Raw genomic sequence first — 25230 nt, forward strand, 5'->3', positions numbered from 1 at the left:
GGGGGAGAGGAGGGAGGGGGAGTGCTGAGGAGTGATATTGGCTATTGGTCAAATTATATTTTTATACTGTGTGCATATATGAATATGTAACAACAAATCCCATCAATATGTACTACTATAATATATCAATAAAAATGTGGGAAAAATTTTAAAATATATAAATTAAAACACACACACATACATATGTGTGTGTGTATGTGTATGTGTATATATATATATATATCCATCCCAAATGTATTTGGTTGCAATGGAATAATTTTCAGAAATTAAGTACTACATTGGTTTTTTAAAAAAATTCTCCCACTTACAATTTCTTTAAAACCACTAAAAAAAAAAAATAGGCTCGCTTGGGGTAGAATATAATAGAAAAATACCAGACTGCTTATATAGTGGGTAAGTATTATCTTTGTCAAACTCTTGATTCAATTTTGTCACAAGGCAAAAATATATTTTTTATTGTAGGTTTTTATAAAAGAGGCCACTGCTTTCCAACCCATTCTTCACATGGCTGCCAAAGTGATCTTTTTGAAAAGTCAGGGTCCTCAGACCTCAGTGATAATTTCTCATCACAACTGGAATAAAATCCAATGTAATTACCATGGTTTACAAGCTCTAAATTGACTGGCTGCCCCTCAAACATTGGTCTTTACACCTCCCCTTTCAGAACAATGAACCTGCTCCGCCATGTTGAATAAGATTCCCTGGGTATCTTTCTCTCCACTGTAGATAGTCCAGGACTTACTCCTATTTCAGTCAGGTTTCTTTTCACTCCATGCCTCTTTTGAGAGGTTTCTTGTAAACTTCTGTTTAAAAATAGACATCAGAAAGCCCAGTCTCTCTTCCCATACTCGTAGCCTGCTTTCTTTGTTTTTTCTTCATTATACTTAGCATTATTTTGAGAGGCTGTCTGCAGCAACTAAACCTCCATTTCCATCTTTAAGAAATTGCTAATCCTGTAATCCAGGGGCTCAGGAGGCTGAGGCAGGAGAATTCCAAGTTCAAAGCCAGTCTCAGCAATTTAGGGAGGCCTGAAGCAATTCAGTGAGACCCTGTTTCTGAATAAAATATAAAAAGGGACTGGGGATGTGGCTCAGGGGTTAAGCATCCCTGGATTCAATGGTTCAATCCCTGGTAACAAACAAACAAACAAAAAGATTGAAAAAAAGAAAAAAGAGAGAAATTCCTTAGCTGGATGTGCTGGTGCATTCCTGTAATACCCAGTGACTCCAGAGGATGAGGCAGGATAATTGCAAATTTAAGACCAATCCTGGCAATTTAGTGAGACCCTCAGAAACTCAGTGAGACTCTATCACAAAACTAAAAACAAAAAGGCCTGGGGATATAGTTCAGTGATAAAGCTCCTCTGGGTCCAATCTCCAGAACCAAAAAATTAAAAAAAAAAAAAAGAACAAAAAAATTAGGTGTGAGGTAGAGATTTGGTCTCACTGTAGGTGCTGAAAAAGGCCCTCATTTTCCACCTTTCCTTGTAGTTGTGGGGTCATGTGAGCCAGGCTCCACCAATCAGCTGCATGCATACTAAACTTTGCACTGGTAACTAGTGACACTGAACTGTGCGGAATCCAACCTGAAAGGGACAGCATCAGGCAAGATTCTGTACTTTCAGATTCCTTAATAATTTTCATGAAAAATAACCTGCTAACATGTAGGTGCTACTAAAATATTTTTCCAGACAATTTTTGCTGTTTATATAATCCTGTCTTTGGTAAATGCAAACCTGAACAATTGATGCCTTCATTTTTATTTGTAGGCAGTTCCTTTATGTCCTTGTTATTGTTTATATAAGTTTTTATATAGACCTAGGTTCAGCTAAGTACGATTGTGTCATAATTGTGATTATTGAATATACTTTCAATGGGATCTATTTGTGAACACGGATTCTTTCATTTGTAGATATTTTAAATTTGCTTTAATTTTAGCATATGACTTGATCTTTATTTTCAAAGTGATGTGCAAAAAGTTCAGAAGAAATCCTGAAGAGCAATAGCTTGTTTAACTCTCTTATCATTCATAAATCATATTTGTATTGAGAAAGCTACCCTGTAGAAAGCTGATATTTTTTCAAAAAAGAAAATTTCTGTGTTAGATAAAGGAAGTGACAGTATTATGCATAATTATCTATGCAATTACACTTGCACATGCTTGAAAATTTTTAGCCAGGAATGCTTAATAACATTTGCATGGTTAAATGAGACAGTAGAAACAACTGGGAGGGCCTCAGGGCATGGTCATCTATTTAAGCATCCACTTGGATTTTCAACATAATTAGTCATATAATTGTGTGCCTAAACTTAGTAGATTCATGTAAGTAATTATAAATTATTAAAAAGTAGTGCTTGTAATGTTTTGCTCTCTATTTCCTGCCAATCAAATTACTAAGGAATATACTGTATTCATATTTCCATCACATAAAATTTCAAACAAAATTACAAGATAAAGCCCTGGATGAAGGTGAGGGAACAAGTGAATTCATTCAGATTAGAAATAGTGAATGTAGGTATTTGAATATCTATATTTTTTAGGGAGTATTTCTATGACCCAATCATAACATCATTCTGATCATCTCTGCCTATTAATTTTTTTGAAAAAAAATTATTTATTTTGCTCACATTGATTGCAACACAACTGCTCTTTTTGTATTGTGATAAAAGGGAATTATTGCTTAGAGGTGCTTGTATGGTTTATTTCCCTGTTTTCATAATCCTGTTAGTGGGTGATGATAGAAATCTGGGCCTAATAGATCTGAATGGGGTAAATAGTAACCTCAACATTTTATGATGGGTATTTTGACCCGGTTCTCCTGATTTTCATAGCTAATTCTCTTGTTAACTATTGATTTTGAATCTTCATTTCATTTTTTTTTCCGTTTTAATTTTAATATGTGGATTTAAAGTATATGAGACTTGAAAATTATGCATTACTTCCCAGTAGCATAGCATCTAATAAACAAGACTAGAACATCTTTGAAAATGTTGGACTAAACTTCCTTCAGTATGAACACAAAACATACTCTGTTTAAACTGCAGATACAATGAAATGTATTTTGTTAGGCAGAAAAATCAGATTCATTTCTCTAAGGCTAAAATTAATGGGTGTATTCCTCTTCTTAGGTGTCTAATTCCATGTTGAAGGTCAATAAATGCAATTTCTTAAAGGGATAACACTGAAAATAAATAACTTTAATTTTCCCTATAGGTTTAACAAAGTCCAGTCTTGTTTAACCTTAACAGGCATGATGAAAGAACATTTATTTTCTCAGAATCTTTGATTGAAGGTTAGGAAAAAATGAAGGGAGGTAAACAAACAAACAATAAAATCCTGAATACACTGGTTTTAAGGGATTTGGGGAGATTGAATATTGTTTAGTGTTTTTAATATTTATTGCATTGCCACAGTAGTTCAGAAGTTTCAGAAAATAAATATGTTCAAGAACTTTCATAGTGATGCGAACATTTTTTTCTGGAAGGTCAAGACACTGGTCTCTAGCATTAGATATACTTGTATTTCTTTTCATTAGATTCTCGCCCAATATTTCCCGTGTTGAGCACACTGTGCTCAATCCCAGGAATCAAGCATCACCTATGAAAAGTGAAATATATATCTAGGGATTGTTATTAAGGACAGCCATCACTTATAAGGCACTATAAATAATTTCTAAAAGAATATTTGTCATGAAAAACATTTATTTTTTTCTAAATTATACTATAGACTTTTTGGTGGTGGTGGGGAGTACACGGGATTGAATTCAGAAGTGCTTAACCAATAAGCCACATCTTAAGTCCTTTAATTTTTTCTTTTGAGATCGGGTCTCATAAGTTGACTAGGGCCTCACTAAGTTGCTGAGGCTGGGTTTGAATTTGTGATCTTCTTGCCTCTGTCACTGGAATTATAGGTGTGCATCACCACACCTGGCCAGAGCATTCACTCTTATCTGCGAGTGAAAAATACAAGAAGGACGGAGTAAAAGAATTTAAAGAAAGTGAACTCTGGGACTGTGGATTAATGTTTTAAAAAAGCCCCAATCAGGGAAAGCTTAGAAAGAATTAGAAACCAACAAAAACTTGTGACTTCAGTATCTTCATTCTTTAAATACAAATGACATACCACTTTTTTTTTTCAGAAGGAAAAAATGGATCAAGAATGACTAGAATTGTCCTTACATTGCCTTATCAAAGAAAGATGAAATACACATAGGTGAGGTTTTTTTTTTTTGTGTGTGTGTGTGCGTGTGTCTATACCCCCAAATTCTAATAATGATAGAAAGCACTTACCTACATAGTCACAGTTATGTGGAATCCATAACCACAAGTAAAAGAGAGCTAGAATAAAGCAAAGATCCCTCACTGGGAATGAGACAGCTGATAACTGATTTCTCCCACAACTTCAAACAATAACTTTATACAGCTGTGGTTCCTGCATTTGCTCTGATCTTTGCTATGGTTTAACCACCCAACAAACTCTTGATAAGCTTCTCAAGCTAGCAATTAAGACAAAATTAAAGCACAGCTGGCTTAGAGCAACCTAGCCACCTTTTTTTTTTTTTTTCTTGGAAGTGGTGAGTTCAGTGTGCAGTGGAAAGTTAAGACTGGCAACACCATCAGCTACCAAGAACTGTGAGCAGAATCTAAAAGAAGTATCGTTTTTGTTTGAGCAATCAAGAATTCTCTTTTATTGAACCAAGGCAGCAGATAGAGAAGGAGATTCTCAGAGGGGGAAAAAAGGAATAATAATAATAAGAAGAATAAGAATAAAAAAAAAGATCTTTCAACCCGAGGGATCTAGAGCTACGTTATTATTTCCCAATGAAGTGAGCATTAGCTTCTGATGAAATACTTTATTCTTGTCACTTGTGTTATAGAAAATGTATGAAGGTGGGTGAACTGTGTTAAATGGGGGAAATCTGAAATTCAGGCTCAAATTCTGTTGTCCTTTTTCTTTGAAAATTTGGTTATAATTAAGTATTGATTTGTCTTTTCCAAATCAATGTTTTCCCTTTGTCATTATATTCTTGTCAATTGCTGAATCCGAGTTCTCTATGTCCTTTCTTGGTATTTATGAAAATATATAATCTACTATGATTTAAGTAAGTTTAGCAGACCAGATTCACATTGTTATGCTTTATTTTGACACTGGCACAGAGTTCAGAGAGAATATATTTTAATGCTTATATTCTATTTGTCTCATGAAACTTGCTGCCACTAGAAATGAATGCCCCAAACAAGGATTTTAAGGGTCTCTGACTCTTAAAAAAGTTACAGGCAGACCCACATCCTGTCTAAGTTGTCATAAACTGTCTGGTTCTTCCATTGGAGTTCCCCTTGCTGAGGCCCTGGGAACCATCTCGAAGAATTCAGGAGCTTTTGGAGGGAGTTCAGGCTAAATGAAGCCATGTTAACAAACTACTCTGAAGAGCTCAGTGGTTTACCACAAAAAAGGAGGATTCTGTGTTTGTGCAAAGTGGGCTGCAGATAGGAATCGTATTCCAGGGCAGATGCTCCCCATGTGGACATGTGACGACCCAGGCTGCTTCAGTCTTGCAGTTCCATTGTTCCCCGTAAGTCTTCCTCATGCTCTGCAGCAGGGAGAGGACCAGCCACAGCGTCTCAGGTGGGCCCACCTATGCTTTGGCTCAAAAGTGACTTTTTCCTAGAGCCTACTGGCCAGGACTAGTCCTAGCTCTGCCCTGTGTGTGTGTGTGTGTGTGTGTGTGTGTGTGTGTGTAGGGGCTGAGAAGTGCAGTCTTCCACATGCCCAGAAGAGGAAAGAACCAGATACTGGAGGGCACTTGGCACTTCTGTGTTCTGCCTGAGTAATGGTTATGGAACCCTCTGACATTATAAGCAGTAATTGTATATTTTTCTGAAGAGAGGAGAGAGAACTTAGCTTTCACCAGATTCCTCATAGAAAGATTTATCATTTAAAAATTTTAACAATCTTTTTTTTTTAAGGTGTAGATTCATACTGAAGAAAAGAAATCTTTGGAATTTAGGAATAGTTTACAAAAGTTGAATGTAAAGGCTTCCCCCCAAATTTTATAATAGAAATCCACACGTGGGCCTCACAACTCATAATTATCTTGCCCCATGATGCCTGAATGATTTCAATCACTTACTAGTTATAACTGTCCTAATTTCTGGTTTAAGTAATTTTAGCAGACCATAGGTAGTCTTCTTTCAACTTAAAAAAAATCCTGATTGCTCTGAATAAGTTAAAGGACTTTCAATATTGTTTTAGCTGAATCAGATTGATTTTTTTTAAAGCAATGTTAATATAACTTTGATGTTCTGAAGAAGTGAGTGCTCTTATTAGGAAAGGAATTGAGTTGGGAAGAGGTTAAGTGAGAATATGAGGTATGTTTACAATTCAGAGAGAATGCCAGATTTTGAGATACTGGCTATGCTTTAAAGGTATTTAATAAATTCTACGGCATAAAGTAGCTTATTCAACAAACAATTCCACAGTTCCAATCTTCCGTGTGCTCTTTAGGGGCCAGGCACTTTGCTCACTGCTGAGGCTACAATAATGGCTATGATTGCTTGGCATTTGACTTTTTAGAGTGGCATTAGCTGCCAGTAACAAAAACCCAGCTAAAAGTAGCTTTGGAAATAGAAAATTTGTGTGGTTGGAGGGATGTTGGCCAAAGGACTCAAAAGTTTTAGCTAGAAAGAGTAAATTAAGATATCAATTGCACAACCAAGTGACTTTAATCTATAACAATATGTTGAAAATTACTGAGAGTAAAGTTTCAGTGTTCTCACCACAAAAATAAGTTTGTGAGGAAATAGATATGTTAATTAGCCATCCCCCATATATGTAAAATGTCAATTGTATATAAGTATATATAAATTTTGTCAATTAAAAGAATAAAATAGGGAAATTTATCTCCCATAAAAATGATGGTAATTATGAGTTCATTAATTTAGCAGCCAAGGGAGTCAACACATTCTACCATCCTTGCTAACCCTCTGCCCCCTCCCTTCCCCTCCCACCCCCTCTGCCCTATCTAGAGTTTGTCTTTCCCTCCCATGCTCCCCCAGCTCCCTACCCCACACTATGAGTCAGTCACCTTATATCAGAGAAAATATTTGGCATTTGGGTTTTTTGGAGCTATTTGCTGATGATATGATTCTATACCTAAGAAGAGCCAAAAACTCCACCAGAAAACTTCTAGAACTAGTAAATGAATTTGGCAAAGTAGCAGGATATAAAATCAACACCCATAAATCAAAAGCATTTCTGTATATTGTTGACAAATCCTCTGACAGGGAAATGAGGAAAACTATCCCATTTACAATAGCCTCAAAAAAAAACAAAAAAAAAACTTGGGAATCAACTTGACGAAAGAGGTGAAAAATCTATACAATAAAAACTACAGAACCCTAAAGAAAGAAATCACAGAAGACCTTAGAAGATGGAAAGATCTATCTTGCTCTTGGATAGTCAGAATTAATATTATCAAAATGACTATACTACCAAAAGCACTATACAGATTTAGTACAATTATGATCAAAATCCCAGTGGCATTCCTCATAGAAATAGAAAAAGCAGTCATGAAATTCATATGGAAAAATAATAGATCTAGAATAGCTAAAGCAATCCTTAGCAGGAAGAGTGAAGCAGATGGCATTGCTATACCAAGACCTTAAACTATACTTCAGAGCAATAGTTTAAAAACACACCAAAATAGACTGGTAGGCCAATGGTACAGAATAGAGGACACAGAGACTAACCCACAAAATTACAATTATCTTATATTAGACAAAGGTGCCAAAAACATGCATTGGAGAAAACATAGCATCTCCAACAAATGGTGCTTGGAAAACTGGAAATCCTTCTGCTTTTTTAAATATCTATTTTTCTTAGCCTCCTTGTAGAAGTAGATGATTCTAGTTCTGGATTTAAAGATGTATACAATAAGCCTGAAACAATTTCTCGTAGCAAATAACAAGAAAACCATCAAAACCCACAAAGCGAAGGCTCATGTGTACAGAAAGCTGTGATGATTTGGATCTGAAAGTTACCTAGGGAAAAAATACATGACCCACCCTAAGCCTGCAAATATCTCTGCAATCTGAGAAAAACAACAATGTTGTGGTAACTAAACACAGCCCTTTAAAGGGACCCAACTGCAAGGCCATGAGACTATGGCTTCTAGAATAGGGAGCTCCCGAAGAAGAGACTGAGTGTGTGAGCACAGAAGAAACTCGGTCCCAAAGCTGAACTGTGGAAGTTCCCCACCTGGCATACGAAATTCCAGTTTTAATAACTGTTTTATGATTTGGTCTCCTATTTCTATCATTTGTGTCTTCTTGGGGTCTGTTTCTATTTATTTATCTTCTCCTCATTATGAGTCACATTTTCCTGCTTCTTGGAATGTCTAGATAATTTTGATTGCATGTCCAATACTGGACATTTTACCTTGTTGGGTTACTAGATATTTTTTATTCCTATAAATATTCTTGAGTTTTGTTCTTCCCGGGTAAGTTACTTGAAAACACTTTGATCCTTTTGATACTCACTTTCCAGCTCTGTTAGGTGACCAAGGCAGTCTTTCATCTAGAGCTAATTTTTCCCCATGATGAAGCAAGGCCTTAATGAGTCCTCCTTCTAATGCCCCATGTTTGGGAGGTTTTCCACACTGGTGGAGTCACAAAGTATTTCCAGCTGTGTTCGAGTGTCGGATTGTTCTACCTGATTTTTCTGAGTGGTCCTTTCCCCAGCCTTTGGTAGTTTCTTCGTGTGCGCATAACGATTAGGACTCAGTTGAGATGGCAGAACTCTGCAAGGGCTAACTCTCTCCGTGCAGCTCTTTCTTATAGGTTTTCTTTTTCTGCAGGGCTGGGAACCAGATCCAGGGTCTTGCACGTTTTAGGCACTGAGCTACACTCCGGCCTTTCTTTCTCTTGGTTGTGAACTCTAGCCACAAGGCCTTCCTGCGCTGCCAACTCAGCCCTCAACTCAGGGAGCCCACTGGGCTCTGCCTTGGCCCTCCTCCCCGTGCCAAGACTGGGAACCTTCTCTATGCAGTATGTGGGACAAAACATGCACTTGGCTTCTTTGTTTCCCCTTTGTCAGGGACCACCGTCCTGTCCAGAGTCTACAAAGATTTGCCTTATTTGCTTTGTTTATTCTGTCAGTTGTTTAAAGCAGGAGAGTAAATCTTGACTCCCTGTCACTCCATCTTGGCCAGGAGTGTAGTTTTGCCTGTTTCTTTCCACTATGATTATTTTTATCCATTTTTAAAATACCATCTTTAAATACGTTAGACATGGCTTATAACTACCTAGAAGTACTGCAATATAAAAGAAATGGCAACATATGTGTAGACTCTCGTACTAGAATTCTAGAGAACTGGATTATAAATCTACTTTGTTTTACAAATTATTATTGAATGACAGAGGGGACATAAAAAGTATGGACAGAGGATAAAAAGTATGGAACATGGATTTCTTTGGTACCATGTAACTTGATCATTGCATGATTCTGTAAAACTCAAAAAAAGCTCAAGAAGATTTTAACTTACTTTCAGAAGATGGGAAGAGGATGTAGGAAGGGTGCCAGATTGAGGAGGGGAGAAGCAGCTACAAATTGGAGTGAGTGGAGAATGACTAATGGTGAGAGGAGAGGTGGGCGTGTTCAGGAATTGGGAGCCCTAGAAAACAGTGGAGGAAGGGAAGGGCTGGAGGAAATGCTGAGAAGCAAGAGGGGTGAAACAGAAGGTGAATCAAACATCTTCAGATGAAGTAGTTCCCTAGCTTAAGCAACCTCATTGGAGCCAACTGGGGAAAAGAGAATTGCACATGCTATCAGATAGCTAGAAATTACTATAAATTCTGTTATAAGAATCACATACTTAGGTGGGCGTGGTGTTGCACACCTGTAATCCCAGTGGCTTGGGAGGCTGAGGCAGGAGGATCTCGAGTTCAAAGCCAGCCTCAGCAATTTAGTTGCCCTAAGCAACTCAGTGAAGCTTTGTCTCTAAATAAAAGTTTAAAAAGGGCTGGGGATGTGGCTCAGTGGTTAAGTGCCCCTGGGTTCAATCCCTGGTACTAAAAAATAAAATAAAATAAAAGACTTGTACTTGGTATTTATATAGTTGTTTAATGAATAATAATAACAACAACAACAACAACAACAACAACAACAACAATCATAATAATTTCCCTTTTGTGGAAGCCATGGAAACTTATGTTTGTGGGGAGGGGAAAATGAGAATTAAAACACCCATGAAAATTTCTTAAGGACTTCAAAACATCATATTCATTCAGAAAGATGCTTTAACTCAAGAGCAATAGACAGTTCCAGAGGGATATTATCAATGATCTATTTTGAACTTAACAAGCTGAAGGAACTTGACTTTCTCTGTCCCAGAGCTAATGTGGCCTTAAACCCCAGCTCACTGGGCTCTTATGAAATAGCCCTGCTCAGTGATACCAAGCTATCAGAAGGTGATTTGGTCAAAATTTTCACTAGAATCTCCATTTTCTGTGTCATGTGGTTGAATATATTATTAGAGACAGAGGTCTGACTTTTTGGTTGATTCGGTAGCTTTCTCCTCATTCAGTAGGGTTATTTAACATACATACAGGAAGAAATGATCACAGTAGAAAATGAGGACACACCATGACTGTGGCTTTTTCTTGTTTGTTTTTTTCTCCTTTAAAAAATACTTTTATTAGTGCATTATAGTTGTACATAATAGTGAGGTTCATTTTGACCTGTTCACATGTGCATATAACATAGTTTGCTCCATTTCAATCCCCAGTTCCTCCTCTTTCTCTCCCCCTCATACCCTTCCTCTATTGGTCTTCCTTCTATTTATTTATTTTAATTTGGTGCATTATAGTTCCATGTAAAGTTGGAACACATTGTGATATACATGCACATAGCATAGTTTGGTTAACTTCATTAGAAAGATTAAATCAAGAATGAAACACACAAGCAAAGAAAGGGTAAAAAAAATGACTGACATTAAACCCAGGGTTCAACATGCAGCCAACATAAGCCAAGGGCTGTGAGATGGTCATGATTTTGACTGTTTTCCTGTAGGAATATTAAAGGATTCATCAAACCAGGGTGATATTTTTTGCCACTCAAGTAACCTTTATATTCCATTTCAAAGAAAACAGTAAGTATCTTTAAGTACCAACCAACCTAGCCTGCATATTAATCTATTTCTATTCTTAGAACTTGCATTTTATTTCTCTGATATAATTTACACTTGACTACAATAAGGTAGTGAATTAAAAAACCATGTTACTGATATAATTTTCATCAATGATGTGGTTAACAATGCTGGCACTTAAATGGCTATAATTACACATCTAGATTAACACTGCTATTAAGTTGAATAGGAAAAGGTTGCTGTTTCCCCATCTAGGTCTATGTTCTCCAAAAGGCAAAACAAATTTTTTCTACCAAAAAAAAAAAAAAAAAACCAACAAAAAAACTCCTTGATTATAAAGATAATAGTTCCAGTAAGGAAGGTAAAAGTCTGTTCTGAAGAACTCAGCAGAAATTCATGGGCCCGTAAGCCTCCCAGAGCCAATCAAGTTCATTAACTTCTAATGAAGTTAACCAAACTATGCCTGGAATACTTTTGTTGAAGTACAATAAATTTAAATATGTTTTCTAAATCCCCAAATTTGGGAGGAGACTCTATTCTTGTTTTAGTATTGGAAAGAAAAGGAGGGGGATGAATCATCCCAACCATACTAAGTATTAGAATAGTACGAAGGTTCCTGTATTCGCGGCATTCCTTCTGAAAGGCACAGAGATGAGAGCGGTTTGCTGGTGAGTCACTGTTCTATTTCATCTAGGGACCCGAGTGTGCTCACTGCTCTATTCCCTTAGGGGGTCATGTTCCTCTGCTTAAAAGAATATTGCCTGCTCTCTGAGCTAATGATTTGTTTGCAGGATGGAAGTCTCAGAGGTGACGATAACGGCACAGCTTTTATAATGTATCTTTCAGATCTTTGATCTGCTTTTTTTTTTCTTTTTTTGGAATACATGGGACCCCTCAATAGCAAGATTAAAGATTCCTCTTCAGAGAAAAAAGGCAAAAGTTGAAAACTTAAAAGCGGCTCAGCTTTCCAAATAATATTTTTGTATTTCGTCAATTTGTCAACAGCATGTTCGGTAAACGTGGTCCTTCATTCATGTGATAATTGGATGGTAATCCAGATACCGTGTGGGATCATAGGCTTCCCGAGGAAACCCACGGATTTTGTTTTATAAAAGTGGTTAGTGTGAACTAGTCTATGATCGGGCCTATAGGCTCATTCTGAATTCTGTTTAATTCAACAAATATTTACTTGGGGCCTAGTAGATGCTAACCATATGTGCCTTCTTTTGTAGGGAATACCAAGAATCAGAATTGGGGTTTGAGAGACTCACACTCTTCATCAGGTAGCTGAGGCAACTGCAGAAATCGCCATGTTGGATGCACATTAGGACAAATCAAATGTGCCTGGTCAAAAGAAATGACATTCGATTTGGGGACAGAAAAAAAGAGGTCACATTCAAGCAGGAGAGGACCAGGGAATGGCTCAGCATCCAAAGACCTGGCAGGATGGGCTGCATTTCCCTGGGGGTAAGCTGGTGCTAGAAATAAGTCCATACTAAGGAACATTATATATGGGGGTGGGGAGTCAGGAGAAGGAAGGGTGACAAAGGACAAGAGGCCAGGGAGGCCAACAAAGAGTTTCAAGCAACAAACACAGGGAGGGAGTTGTGGCTTAGTGTTTTTGAAGCATTTTAAAGCAGATTTGAGTGCATTTTGAACCAAAAATATTTATGTAAACCAATATTTACATGTTTGATAATGTCTTGCAGGTTTTATTTCCAAATAGAAAGATTAGCCCTAAAAATCCTGATCATGCCAGTAATATGAGAAAAGACTTCTCATTTGCACTTACTTTTACTTTTACAGTGATGAAGCTCATCCATGCATAGATTTCTAATCTGCATGAAATGAATGAGGAAGGCGGTGTGTCTCGATAGCACTCTGAAGAATGCATCTACCCTCTTCACATACAGAAAACTGAGTTGTTAATGGCTGAATATTTTGAGATGCATTTTTTGCTCTGCTTCTAAGTTCTTTGTGATAGAATATGACCTTACCAAAAATAGAGAAGCAAACTACAAAAAGTATATAAAAATGAACAGCTTTTTAGAGTAAAGAAAAGCAGAGAGAGACAGACTTTGAAAAAGCTGAAACCAGGATTGCAACAAATAAACTTGGGATGTCATCAGAAGATGGTGTTTTATGTGAAGGTTGGGTATACTTTTGTGCCATACAAAATTTTTTTGTCCCCATAATTACCATTGTGATAGAGAGTATTTATCTAAGATAAACTTGAAAATGGGAGCAGCTAAACTTATTCTCTACTGAAATTTCACCAGCACTGGTCATTTAACATGGATCTTACTTCTTCTGCTTCATCTCCTGCCATTCTGGGTAGAAAATGTCAGAACCTGGGTAGAAAACTACAGAAGGAACTTCCAAATATATGGCCATAAGACATCATCCTGCCGTAAGCAGATGCTTCTAAGAGTAGTCAGTTACTAATAGACCATAAACGTTTTTGGGGCAACTGAGCACACTGAAATTCACCAAGCTGTCTGCTTCTAAATGCTGCATCTTAATTCCCTCTTTCTGAACATGTATTCATAACAAGATCTTTCCTTGTTTTACAAGTAGGGACATCAAGAGTGGTGAGAGGTATTCCAGTGACCTAAGAGACAATACAATTTTTTGACCCTAATTACTATTATATTCTATTGGAATAAATAAATAAATGCCCCAACAGATCACTGTTCCAGCTAAATGACTTCCCCAGACATCATGAGGTTTTATGATTCCACTTGAGTGATCCCAAAATATTTCAAATATTTTTACGTTAAAAAGTTTGGTTTGCAAACAAATAATTGGGTGATTCAAAGGTTTGTCACAGGCAGTTCTGAATTTTGTTTATAGATATTCTATTCTAAAATTCTTAATTGGAAACTAGAACCTGACCAAGTGGACACCCAGAGCTGACCCTTATAACCCATCTAGTTATTTTCAATAGACTATTTTAACTCCAATTTGTCACAAGAAAAATATGTTGGGAAAAAGTAGTAGTAAGAGAAAGTACTATCAGATATTTTCCAAATTAACTTTCAAGCTCAAATTGATAAAGAGGAATAGGAAATAGGAATAGGAATAGGAAAAGTCAAGTGTGTAAGGCAAATTAGCATCCACCAACACTTCCTTTATAAGAAGTTCATATACAGTCCAACACTGAGAATTATCAAAATGCATAAGCTTATTTCACATTAGTTACAACTGATTTTACATATTGTGGACTATTTAAGACAACTGGAAAACACTCAGTTTGAGAATGGTGATTTGTCAGCTAGAATAAATCATTTCAACTATTTTATACTCCTCTTAAATGTAGAAGGTACAATAGGGCACAAAAATATACCCAACCTTCACATAATAAGGAATCAATAGAAATAAAATTACCAATCAAATTAAAATCAATGGTTGAATGAAACTTTCCAACAAAAAATGATTTTTTAACCATTGAGAATGGTACAAAAACTAAACTATTTCCAAAAACCAGAGACTTACCAACAACCTGTTCAAGATCACCATCACTTCTTCGCTCCTTCCAGGTCAGCAGGTGGTTGAGGCTGATGAGATCTGCAGATTCTATATAGTTGTTCATTGTCAGCATCATCTGATGGGCTTTTGCAATTCCATAGTGAACTTTGGTTTCGTCTAGCAGAGACAAGTTCATGAGTTCTACCGTTGTGTCAAAAGCTTGCTGAAAGTACTCAGAAGCTTTGTTGTAGCGTCCCTGCAAAGATAAGAGAGAGGATTTTCTCTTAATTTTTTATTTCACCATTTCCCATATTTCCTCACCCCTTCTTGGCATGTCCCATATGAGCTTTCCACAATTATGGCAGTTCCTGAAGAACAAGGGGATGGCAAACTGGCTCTCCATTAGATTAGGCTTTTTTCCAGCAGTAGTAATTATTTGCCACTCAAATAATCACTTGAAATTAATTTGTTAAGAACAGCTGTATCTTTTGCATTGAGGTATGGGAAACTTAAGTTCTTTTGGATAAAATGTGCTCAAATGTTGGGCTGGGGCTGTAGCTCAATAGTAGAGCACTTGCCTAGTATGTGCGAGGCACTGGGTTTCGATCCTCAGCACTACATAAAAATAAAGAAATAAAGGCATTCTGTCCTTCTATAACTACTAAAAAAAATGTCAAATTTTGGCTGTTTCATATGGTTGTATCAAGAAGTTTGGAAAGAACTGAATTCACATTGATTTGGATAGAATGTTATTACTTATCGTCCTGATTTATCTGATGCAATATTTTTACTACCTTTCGTTTTAAGTCACAGCAAGAGCTGTGATTAAAATCTGGTCGTCACAGACCAGTGGAAACAGCTGTATCTATGGCTCCTTCACTTACCCCCCCCCCATATATGTACTAGCCATTCTTCACTGAAGATGTTGTCCCAGATTTCTAAACAATATGCTCTTGACAGTGCAAATGAAAGCATCATCTAAACTTGACTCATCATCTAAACTTGATTTTTTTTTCAAAAAAAATGAAGCTTTTTTTTTTTTTTAATCCCACCTCTCCTAAAAGCTGTTGTCCATAAATAAATAGTAGTTACCTAGCTCTTATGAAGCTCAGGGCCAGTGGGAAATACTTCATGTATATCATGTCATTAACCTTACAAGGCATCCTATGAGGACAGTGTTATTGTTACTTCACAGATGATGAAATTGAGTCACAGAGAGATGCCCCTCCCAAATTGCCTCAACACCCTCATTACAATGCTTCCTTAAAGGAGGATTGAGCTACACCTGTAAGGACTCTAATTTTGTGTTACTCAAAATTTTAAAAATACTTAGAGACAGAAAGGTTAACTACCCTAATTTGATCTTTACATATTGTATACATGCTATTCCCCATAAGTATGTACAATTAAATGATGATGACGATACTGATACTCAGGTTTAAAATAATAACAAAGTTTAAAAAAATGCATAAACTTTCTCTTGAAAAGAAACCCTTACAAGAGAGAATGGTTTGCTGGTTATTTTATCTTTTTTTTTTTTTTTAATTGGCAATGCTGGGGATTGAACACAGGGCCTTGTGCATGTGAGGCAAGTACTCTACCAGCTGAGCTATATCCCCAGCCCTTGCTGTGAGTTTTTAAGTCATCTTCTCACACCATTTTATGAAGACAATGGGCATAAAAACTGTAGAATCTGGTGTCTACCAAACAACAGTACAGGTAGAATATGCCAAACCCCATGAACCTCTCTGTAATTACAGCATGCAGAGAGTAGTCAGATTGAAAAAAGAAGTTGCTAGCAAGGTGAGAAGGAGGATGAGCAGGACTTCTGTGACTGTTGTGTTGCACACACGAGCATACAGCCATAGCATGTTATATGCCAATAAGGACAGTCTAGGAGAACTGTCTACTCAGAGGATTCCTTCTAAGCAGGTCTGTTCATTTAAACAGAATTCCTGCATATTATAGAAGGAATAGTTTTTGTTTGTTGAAGTAAGCAACCTTTTCTCATTAAAAATAATAAAACAGGATTTATATAACAAAAAGATCAATCAGGAAAAAACCCTATCAAAGACTTCATATGCCAATTAAGCAAACTATAATTGAGAAATAATGCAAATGATGAAAATAAAATTATTGATTGCCCTGGTAGACATTAAAGATTTAGGACAAAATATATAATTAGACTAAACACTGCATGTTTTTACAAACAGAGAAATTTAAATATCTCATTTTTCTAGTTTTCCTAATTATACTTCAGAGCTTTAGGCTGCATGTAGCTTCAAGTGAGAGTTTTAATTAGGAGAATTAGGGAATGTAAGTAAGTGGACTTATATTTACATTTCCAGAATTACTTTTATATATTATTACTTTAAAATTAACCCACTCCTTCACCTGTTCATTCATCAGGCCCCCACCCTGTGCTAACTAAGTTCCATGCCAGGCAGTGGAAATTCTGCATTGAATGGGGGAGTGTGAAGTCAAGGTGGTGAGCCTGCTATTAGTGGAGAGATTAATATGCCTAAAACTTTGATCAGATCATATAACGAGTGTTTATTCCTTCTAAAACAGAAGTATTTTAATTGTTCTTACATAGGTAAATGTAAATATCTCAGATAGTACCTAATATTCCATCTTTTGACATATATATATAACTGCCATAAAACTGGTATCAGCATACATTTCTCTATTTCAAAACACAGCCAAAGTAAACACAACATTAATTTTTCTCAGATGCAAGCAATTTTATACATACTGTTTTAGAATGTGATTTCACTCATACATACTGTATTTGTAGATTTTTGATTTTTTTCAGGAGTTTATTATCTAGATTTAATCTCTTCTCCAAATGTTCGGTACGACTTTCATTTGTTCATTTGTGTTCTCAAATAATCTCTATTCTATTATAAAACTTGGAAGATTCCAGAAATTACTCCTGGAAATCTTAAAGGTGATTTGAGACTATGTAGTGAATTTATGTACTTCATAAATACATTGTATGGGAAGAGGACAACTTCGTTTCGGGTTGTAAATGTCTCTGGTAAGATTTTGTAGACAGTTCTAACACAGGATCTCAATGACATCATAGACTTTGAAACAAAGCTTGAATTATTACATTATAACATAGAATTTTTATGCATTATTCTGATTCTTACCAGATTCTTCTTTGTGTCCAAAATGTCACTCTTTCCAATGAACAAGCTCAAAATGAATGGGCATTTTCTCAGTGCTAAGTATAAATCATTTCCTACCCAATTTTCTTATCATTTTAGTGTTGAAACTCCCATTCTTTTAACAATGTGATTATCCTCTAATCTTATTAAGGAATGAGAAATCTCATAAAAGGTCTATACCTGGTTATCTCTCCTAAAACATTCTCATTTCACCAGTTTATATTAATTATATATTTTTAATTAACATTCCATCAAAAGAACATATCCAGAGAGTGGAATGTGTGGCCCATCTTCCATGATTATATAGTGAAAGGTAAATTAACTAGGATAAGGATATTTTAAAAGACATGGTAATTATAATTATAACAATACTTTAATAATCACAAAAATGCTAACTCCAATATTTTTCCAAGTATAGTTTTCTATTATAATTTTTGTCCTATAATAATATTATTTATTGGGAATTTTTGTTAATATGATGATAATAACTTGTGTGAGTAATATGAAGCCAGAGAGGGTATGGGTAGGGTGGTTTGTGGAGGTCCTAACATAGGTAGACCAAGGTGTAGCAGCAGTTTTCTATTTGCTTACCAAGATTCAAGGCAAGTTTTTAAAATGCTAAACTATTGAATAAAAATTAAAGAGAAGTTTAGAATTTCACGGGTGAGAGATTACTGTTCTCAAGTAGTATGAAATTGGTCACAAAAGTGGTCCAATGAACTGACATACTTTGCTCACCAGCTCTGCATCAAGTTCATATTTCTAAGTACCAGAATAAAATAATAAGCAGGGCAGACAGGGACCCTGCTCTTATTAAGCTTACATCCTAGCCAGATTAAAGGACGATGACAAGAAGTATCATAAACAAGACGACTATGAGATAAATTATACATAGCCTTCTTAGAATTCAGAAAAGGTAAAGAGCCACATGGGTTCCTTTGGATTAGGTTGCCAAGGGAAGGCCCCTAGGAAGATGTGGCCTTTCACAGGGATCTGAATGACAAGAAGCCAGCAATGCCAAGTTCAGGGATTGGAGAGCATTCTACTCAGGCACACATCCCAAGCCAGGGCCTGGCTGCGCATGTGAAGTCCAGGAAAGTCCCTTTGACTCAGGGGGATTGGGTACGGAAGAGAGTAAGGAAACGTTGAAGCTAAAGACAAGCAGGGACCATTTCATACTTCAGGACAGCGTGAGGAATTTCATTTATGTTCTCAGAAGAATGAAAGGTAACAGAAGTGTTTTAGGTGGAGAAATAAGACCATTTGATTTATATTTTTAAAGGATTACTTTAAAATCCAGTGTGGAGGCTGGCTTATGGTATGGTGTGGAGAAAATGGGTTCTGAGCTTACTATAGGGGCCCAGGGGAGAAAATAAAAAAGTGTCATACATGGACATGGTGATAGCAACGGAGAGAGACAGAAGCTGGTGGGGTTGGCATGCATTTTGGTGGCATAAAGGTAAGGGTTTGCCTCTGGATTGGGTATTGGAGTGGAGTGAAATATAAGAGTTACCCAGGGCTGGTGGATATTGATACTGCCATTTTATTAAGATGGGAAGACTGGAGGGGAGTAGGTGAAGGGAGGGGGAAATATGTTAACTTTGAGGTGTCTATTAGGAATCCAGGTAGAAATGCTAAGTAAGCAGTTGGCCTTACAGTTCTGGAGTCCAAGGAGAGATCTGGATTGGAGACACAGACTTGGCAGAAGAGAGTTTAAGGGAAAGATGGTGAGTGGATGTTTTTAGTAGGATATATTTAAAATGACCTAACTGAACAATGCCAAATAGACAGTGGGTTATGAGGGGAGAGATCTGAGCTTGAGATAGTAAGGAGGTTCAGAGTTACCTGTGCAATATATGCTAACAACTCTACCAGGCACCATCTGCCTATTTTTAAACCTCCAGTTCTTTAATAGCTAGGCTCCAAGGAAATTTGTTATTAACAATTGAGAGATGAGGAAACTGAGGAGCAAAGAATTTACGTGCTCAGTTAATTAATGGTGGCGGATCCCAGTTCAAATTCCAATGGACAAAACCCAGGGTAGTCCCTCTGGACCTTGCTATAGCTCCCATCTTGGAGAAGTTTAATACCTTTTCCTGAAAATTAATAGTTTTAGCTTGAAAGGCAAATAGCTTATGGAATTGTTTAGCCATATAACTGGAATAAAGGTGTGCACTACAATTAGGAAATGTCCTCAAGCTCCTAAAATTAGAGGGATAAAAACATTTGTTGTTGATGTTCTCCAAGGAAAACAGGCTTTGCAGAACTGGAAGGAAATGAAAGTTGTTAGTAAGACTCTTACCTTGTCTCAAAATAACAAGAAAGAAAAAAGATAACCATCATTTAGTTCTACTAAATCCACTTTGTTATGTCTAATACCTTTGAAATAATACTCTCAGCAATGACTTTAACAACTTGGTCAGCCTGAAAGTGACCAGTAGTAGTTCTTTTGGCTTCAGGAATGTCATAATAATAATAATGATAATAATGCACAAAAATAAATTAACTTTAACATTTTGAGTAATAAATCAAACTTTATTTTGATGTGTGATGTCATAAAAATCCTGTGATGGGATTATCTACTTAATACCAATCTATTTTTCAGTGAGTATTTACTAAAGGAATCATTAACATATCTCAATCTACTTGTATATTTGGAGCATATATATTTAAAGAGAGTATGAATATCTGGATTTCTCCACAATTTATATTGGGATATAGATAAACTGGGCTGGGTAAAGGAAATGATTAAGTGTGTGAATAGAGAGCTTACAGAATGGGAGAAAATCTTTGCCAGCTGCTCCTCTGACAGGGGATTAGTATCCAGAACACATAAAGAAAACTTAACACCTCCCAGTAGCTAGGCAGGCTGAGGCAGGGGCATTGTGAGTTTCAAAAACAGCCTCAGCAACTCACTGAGACACTGCTTCTAAAACAAAATATAAAAAAGGGTTGGGGATGTGGCTCAGTGGCTAAGTGCCCCTGGGTTCAATCCCTGGTACCAAACAAACATAAAACCCCTTAACACCAAAATACCAAGTAATCCAACCAATAAATGAGCAAAAGAACTAGACAACATTTCTCCAAAGAAGAAATACAAATGACCAACAAATATATTAAAAAATGTTCTACAACCCTGGCAATCAGGGAGGTGCAAATCCAAACTACATGGATATTTCATCTCATTCTAGTTAGAGCGGCCATCATCAAGAATACTTCTAATAATAAACAATGTGGGGGGAAATGTACATGCATATATTGTTGGTGGGACTGCAAATTAGTACAACCACTTTGGAAAGCAGTATGGAGATTCCTCTAAAGACTAGGAATGGAACCACCATATGACCCAGCTCTCCCACTCCTTGGTATTTATCCAGGAGAAATAAAACCAGTGTTCTATAGTCATACATACATCCCAATGTTTACAGCAGTACAATCCACAATAGCTAAGTTATGGAACCAGCCCATGTGCCCACTAACAGATGAATGGATAAAGAAAATGTGGCATATATACATGATTAAACTTTACTCTCCATAAAGAAGAATGAAATTATGGAATTTTCTGGTAAATGAATGGAACTGGAGACCATCATGCTAAGTGAAATAAGCCAGACTCCAGAAGTCAATAGTCAAATGTTTTCTCTCATATGGAGAAGCTAGAGCAAAGTAAGGAAAAACTGTGGGGGAGGGGAATCCCATGAAAATGGAAGGGAAACCAGGGGAGTGCGGTGGGGGGTGGGGAGACGGGATAAGGGAGAAAATACAGGTGAAATAAAAATTATTCTATGAACACATATGAATGTAACACAGTAAATTCCACCTTTATGTATATATACAAAGTACCAATTTAAAGAAAACAATAAATAAATAGAAGGAAGACCAGTAGAGGAAGGGTAGGCAGGGAGGGAAAGAGGAAGCCCTGGGGATGGAAATGGAGAAAGCTATATTCTTGCATGTATTGTTATGTTATGATGAGCCCCAATATTATGTCTAACTAGAATGCACTAACAAAACATTTTAAAAAAATGAAAAGAAAGAGTGTGTGTGAGAGACTACAATAGAAATAAATGAATAAAAAGATTTACTTTGGGCAGTTAACACAGCCTTTGGATATTGCAGCATATCTCTGGCCTTTAGATATTAAACTCTTCTCCAAGAATCAAAAATTAGAGAATAAAACAACCCAGTGGTGAGAGATAAACTCTCAGCAAAAAAAATGTTTTGAGATAATGCAAGTATAGAAATATTACCCCTCAGTACAGTTTACTGTTCCATTTCCTTATCTTTCTGCAATTAGAAACATGCAGGCTGACAGCCGATGTTCGTGTCATCGAAAGGGCTGTGTTCTGGGTGTTGTTGGGTGGGAGGGTCAAATGATTTGTTCTTTTTATACTTCTGTTTTGAAGAACAGCCCTGTGTCTTTCTATTGGAAATGTCTGCCCCTCTAAGATCAGCTTCCCTTAGACAGTAGGCCTCACCAGGGCTTAAGTCAAGTCTTGGTTTAACCACTGTGTCATGAAAAGTAAACAAAAGCAAACCCGAAGCCATGAGAGGGGTCCACAGAGCAGACAGCAGCACCTGGAGGTGGCTGGAGGGGGCAGCAGAGGAGGCCACAACAGACACCTGGGCGCACCTGGGGCAACAGGTGCACAAAAAAAGAGGGGAAATAGAGGGAGGGAGAGAGGGGAGGAGGAGAGGACCAGGGGAGGGAGCAAGAATCAGGGGCCAGGAAGGTGGAGGCAGGAGAGAATGGAGCCAGGTGGGTGGGGAGGTGAGAGTCAAGAGGAGATGGGAAGGTGCATGAACCAGAAGGAGCAAGACAGAGGGCTGGGGAAAAGAAGCACCTCGTTTGTAAAGACTCTGTCCAAAGCAGGAACTGAAGGGACATTAGTTTCATTCATTCAAATTAATTTCTAACTTATTTTTTAAAAAATCCTAAATTGTTCTGAAACCAAGTTAATTTTATAGCAAATCACAGAACAGTGTGGTGGGTTTGAATGGCACTGCCACTTAGAATGTGGGAGGCCTGGCTTAACTCTGAGGGTCTGATAAGGGCAATTATGTGACACCACTAAGAGTGGAGAGAATAGCAAAATAGCTGATGCTCACCTACCTCTCTCGCTCAAAAGCACTTCTGTCCATGCCTTACCTGTATTAATTCAGTTCTTGCAACCACCTTATGAGGTGATAAAACCAAGGTGCCCCAGGGTGTGGAACTTGCCCTAGGTCCCACGTCTTAAAGCAGAACAAGCAGGGCTGACAAGCCAAGCAGTTTGACTTCAGAGTTGATGCTTTTAATCACTATGTACCCAGCCTCCCCAAACAGATGGACACAGTCTACAGCAGGAGAACAGAATCACCCTTGGAAAACAACCCATCTTATTATTCATGATTTAAACAGTAATGATAACTAGAGAAATAAACTTCTTTCCTAAGATTTCTGAAGGAAAATCTGGGTCACTGAAGACAAAATCAGAAGAAAATAAATCTAAAGTCCATATGATCCGTGCATTTTATATCCTTTGACTGTGTGATAGTTTTATTTATTAATTATAACGCAGATTTTTCCTCTTCTTCCTGTTTTTTAAAAAATTTATATATTTTTTAAATTTTTGCACACAGACAATCTGTTGTTCAAATTCTATTCTAGGGTTTCTTTGGAATCTCTCTTGGGATTGTGGTTTCCTCCCTGGGGGACTTAGCTGGGGGGAATCACACCTGGGCTCCAAGAATGTAGAGCTAGAAAGATGAATGAATGGTTCCTGTGGCCAGATAAGAGCCCCGTGCTATTATGAGGTTCCTTTGACTTCAAATATTTTAATTGATCCCCAAATCCAAAGTCACTCCATGTTCTTATTGGCTGTGAATATGGCTCAGGTTGATGAGCCTGTGGGGACTGAGCCCACACGGCACTTAAGAGCTAGAAGAAGAGGAGGAGGCAGTATTTGCTTTCCCAGTCCTTGCTTTGCACGTTAACTGTGTTGTCCAGCCCTGGCCTTTCTGCGTCAGCCATGTGAGGAGGTGAGGATCAAATGGGAAAAGACTTTTAAAACTGTGAATTTCTCCATAAACAAGAAACACCAATACTCACTTTTTCGTTATAGATGTCCCCAAGCATTGTACTCGCTTTCACAACATCTATGTTTTGAAAATTGTTCTTTGTAATGTTCACAACTTTTTTCAAGTATTGAATTGCTTCTGTCGTCTGTCCTTGGCTAGAATAAATAAAACCAGAAACCACTGGAGTATCTGCTCACTTAACGTCATAGTGAAAAGAAGATAGTTTTGTCTTTGTTGTAGAACATGCAAGAAGATTTGTCAGGACAAAGATTAAGGGTACAAATACTAAATTGCTAATATGTGTGTCTTTGTTGGAAAATACAGTGAGTAAGCTTGAACTTATAAACCCTCATCATTATGGATGGGAATGTAAAATAATGAAATTGCTGTGAGAAATAAATCTGGTAGTTCTCCAAAAATTTTAAACACGGAGGAATCATATGACCCAGAAAGTTTACTCCAAAATATATAAATCCTACAAAAAACATATGTCCACATCAAAACTCATCATGAATGTTCATAGCAGCATTATTTATAATAACCAAGGAATGGAAACAAACCAAATGTCTATCAACTGATGAATCAATTGACAAAATGTAGTATATCCATTCAATGGAGTATTATTCAGTCATTAAAAAGAGTGAAGTACTAATATATATTAAAATATGGATGAAACTTGACACATGAGAAATGAAAAAATCTGGACATAGAAGATTATTTATTGTATGATTCCATTTATACAAAGAGGCAAATTCATGAAGACAGAAGTAGATTAGTGGCTGCTAGAAGATGAAAGTAGGGGATGAGGAAGTGAGTAATAATCAGGACAGTATTTCTTTTTAGGGTGATGCAAAGGTGCTGGAATTAGACAATCATTTAATGGTTACACAATTCTGTGAATATATTAGAAACCACTGAATTGTAGAATTTAAAAGGGTGAGTTGTACAATATCTGACTTATGTCTCAATAAAGTTTTTTTTTTTTTTAAATTGGAAAGTTTAGACAACGTGAATGCTAGAGTACTCCTGCAAGCTTCCTTCAGCAATGCAATCTCAGGTGTCACTAAAGTCATGCATACAAGTGAAATATATTTGGTAAAATGCTCAGAAAGACAATTTCTAGCAGAGTGCTTGACATGTACTAAGCATTTAAACATTTTTGAATGAGGGAGTGGTTGAATGTTCAATAAGGGAAGTACATAGTGCACATGCGAGCTAAGCCTCAGGGTGAACTGTGAGACCTTGAGCCATATGATGTTTGGAATTCATAATTAAACTCACTTCTGGATATTTCAGTATCATCAAGAGACTTCAAGAGTCTAGAAAATGCACTAAAACATGTTATTTTGGGGGGAATATGGTTGTAATCCTTGGCAAGTTCCATTG

At 36.9% G+C, this 25230-nt stretch overlaps 1 protein-coding gene across 1 annotated transcript in view; it reads right to left on the reverse strand.

The window, feature by feature from the left end:
* Positions 1-25230, reverse strand: part of Ttc29 (tetratricopeptide repeat domain 29) — a 216927-nt gene that overhangs the window by 78479 nt on the left and 113218 nt on the right. Inside the window, exons 9-10 of the mRNA XM_048813485.1 lie at positions 23876-23999; positions 14639-14867 (exon numbers count right to left, since the gene is read on the reverse strand). Coding sequence (XP_048669442.1) covers positions 14639-14867; positions 23876-23999 — 353 coding nt within the window. The remainder of the gene's footprint in view (positions 1-14638; positions 14868-23875; positions 24000-25230) is intronic.

Source organism: Marmota marmota, unplaced genomic scaffold (genome assembly GCF_001458135.2).
Source record: "Marmota marmota marmota unplaced genomic scaffold, marMar, whole genome shotgun sequence".
Taxonomy (NCBI): domain Eukaryota; kingdom Metazoa; phylum Chordata; class Mammalia; order Rodentia; family Sciuridae; genus Marmota; species Marmota marmota.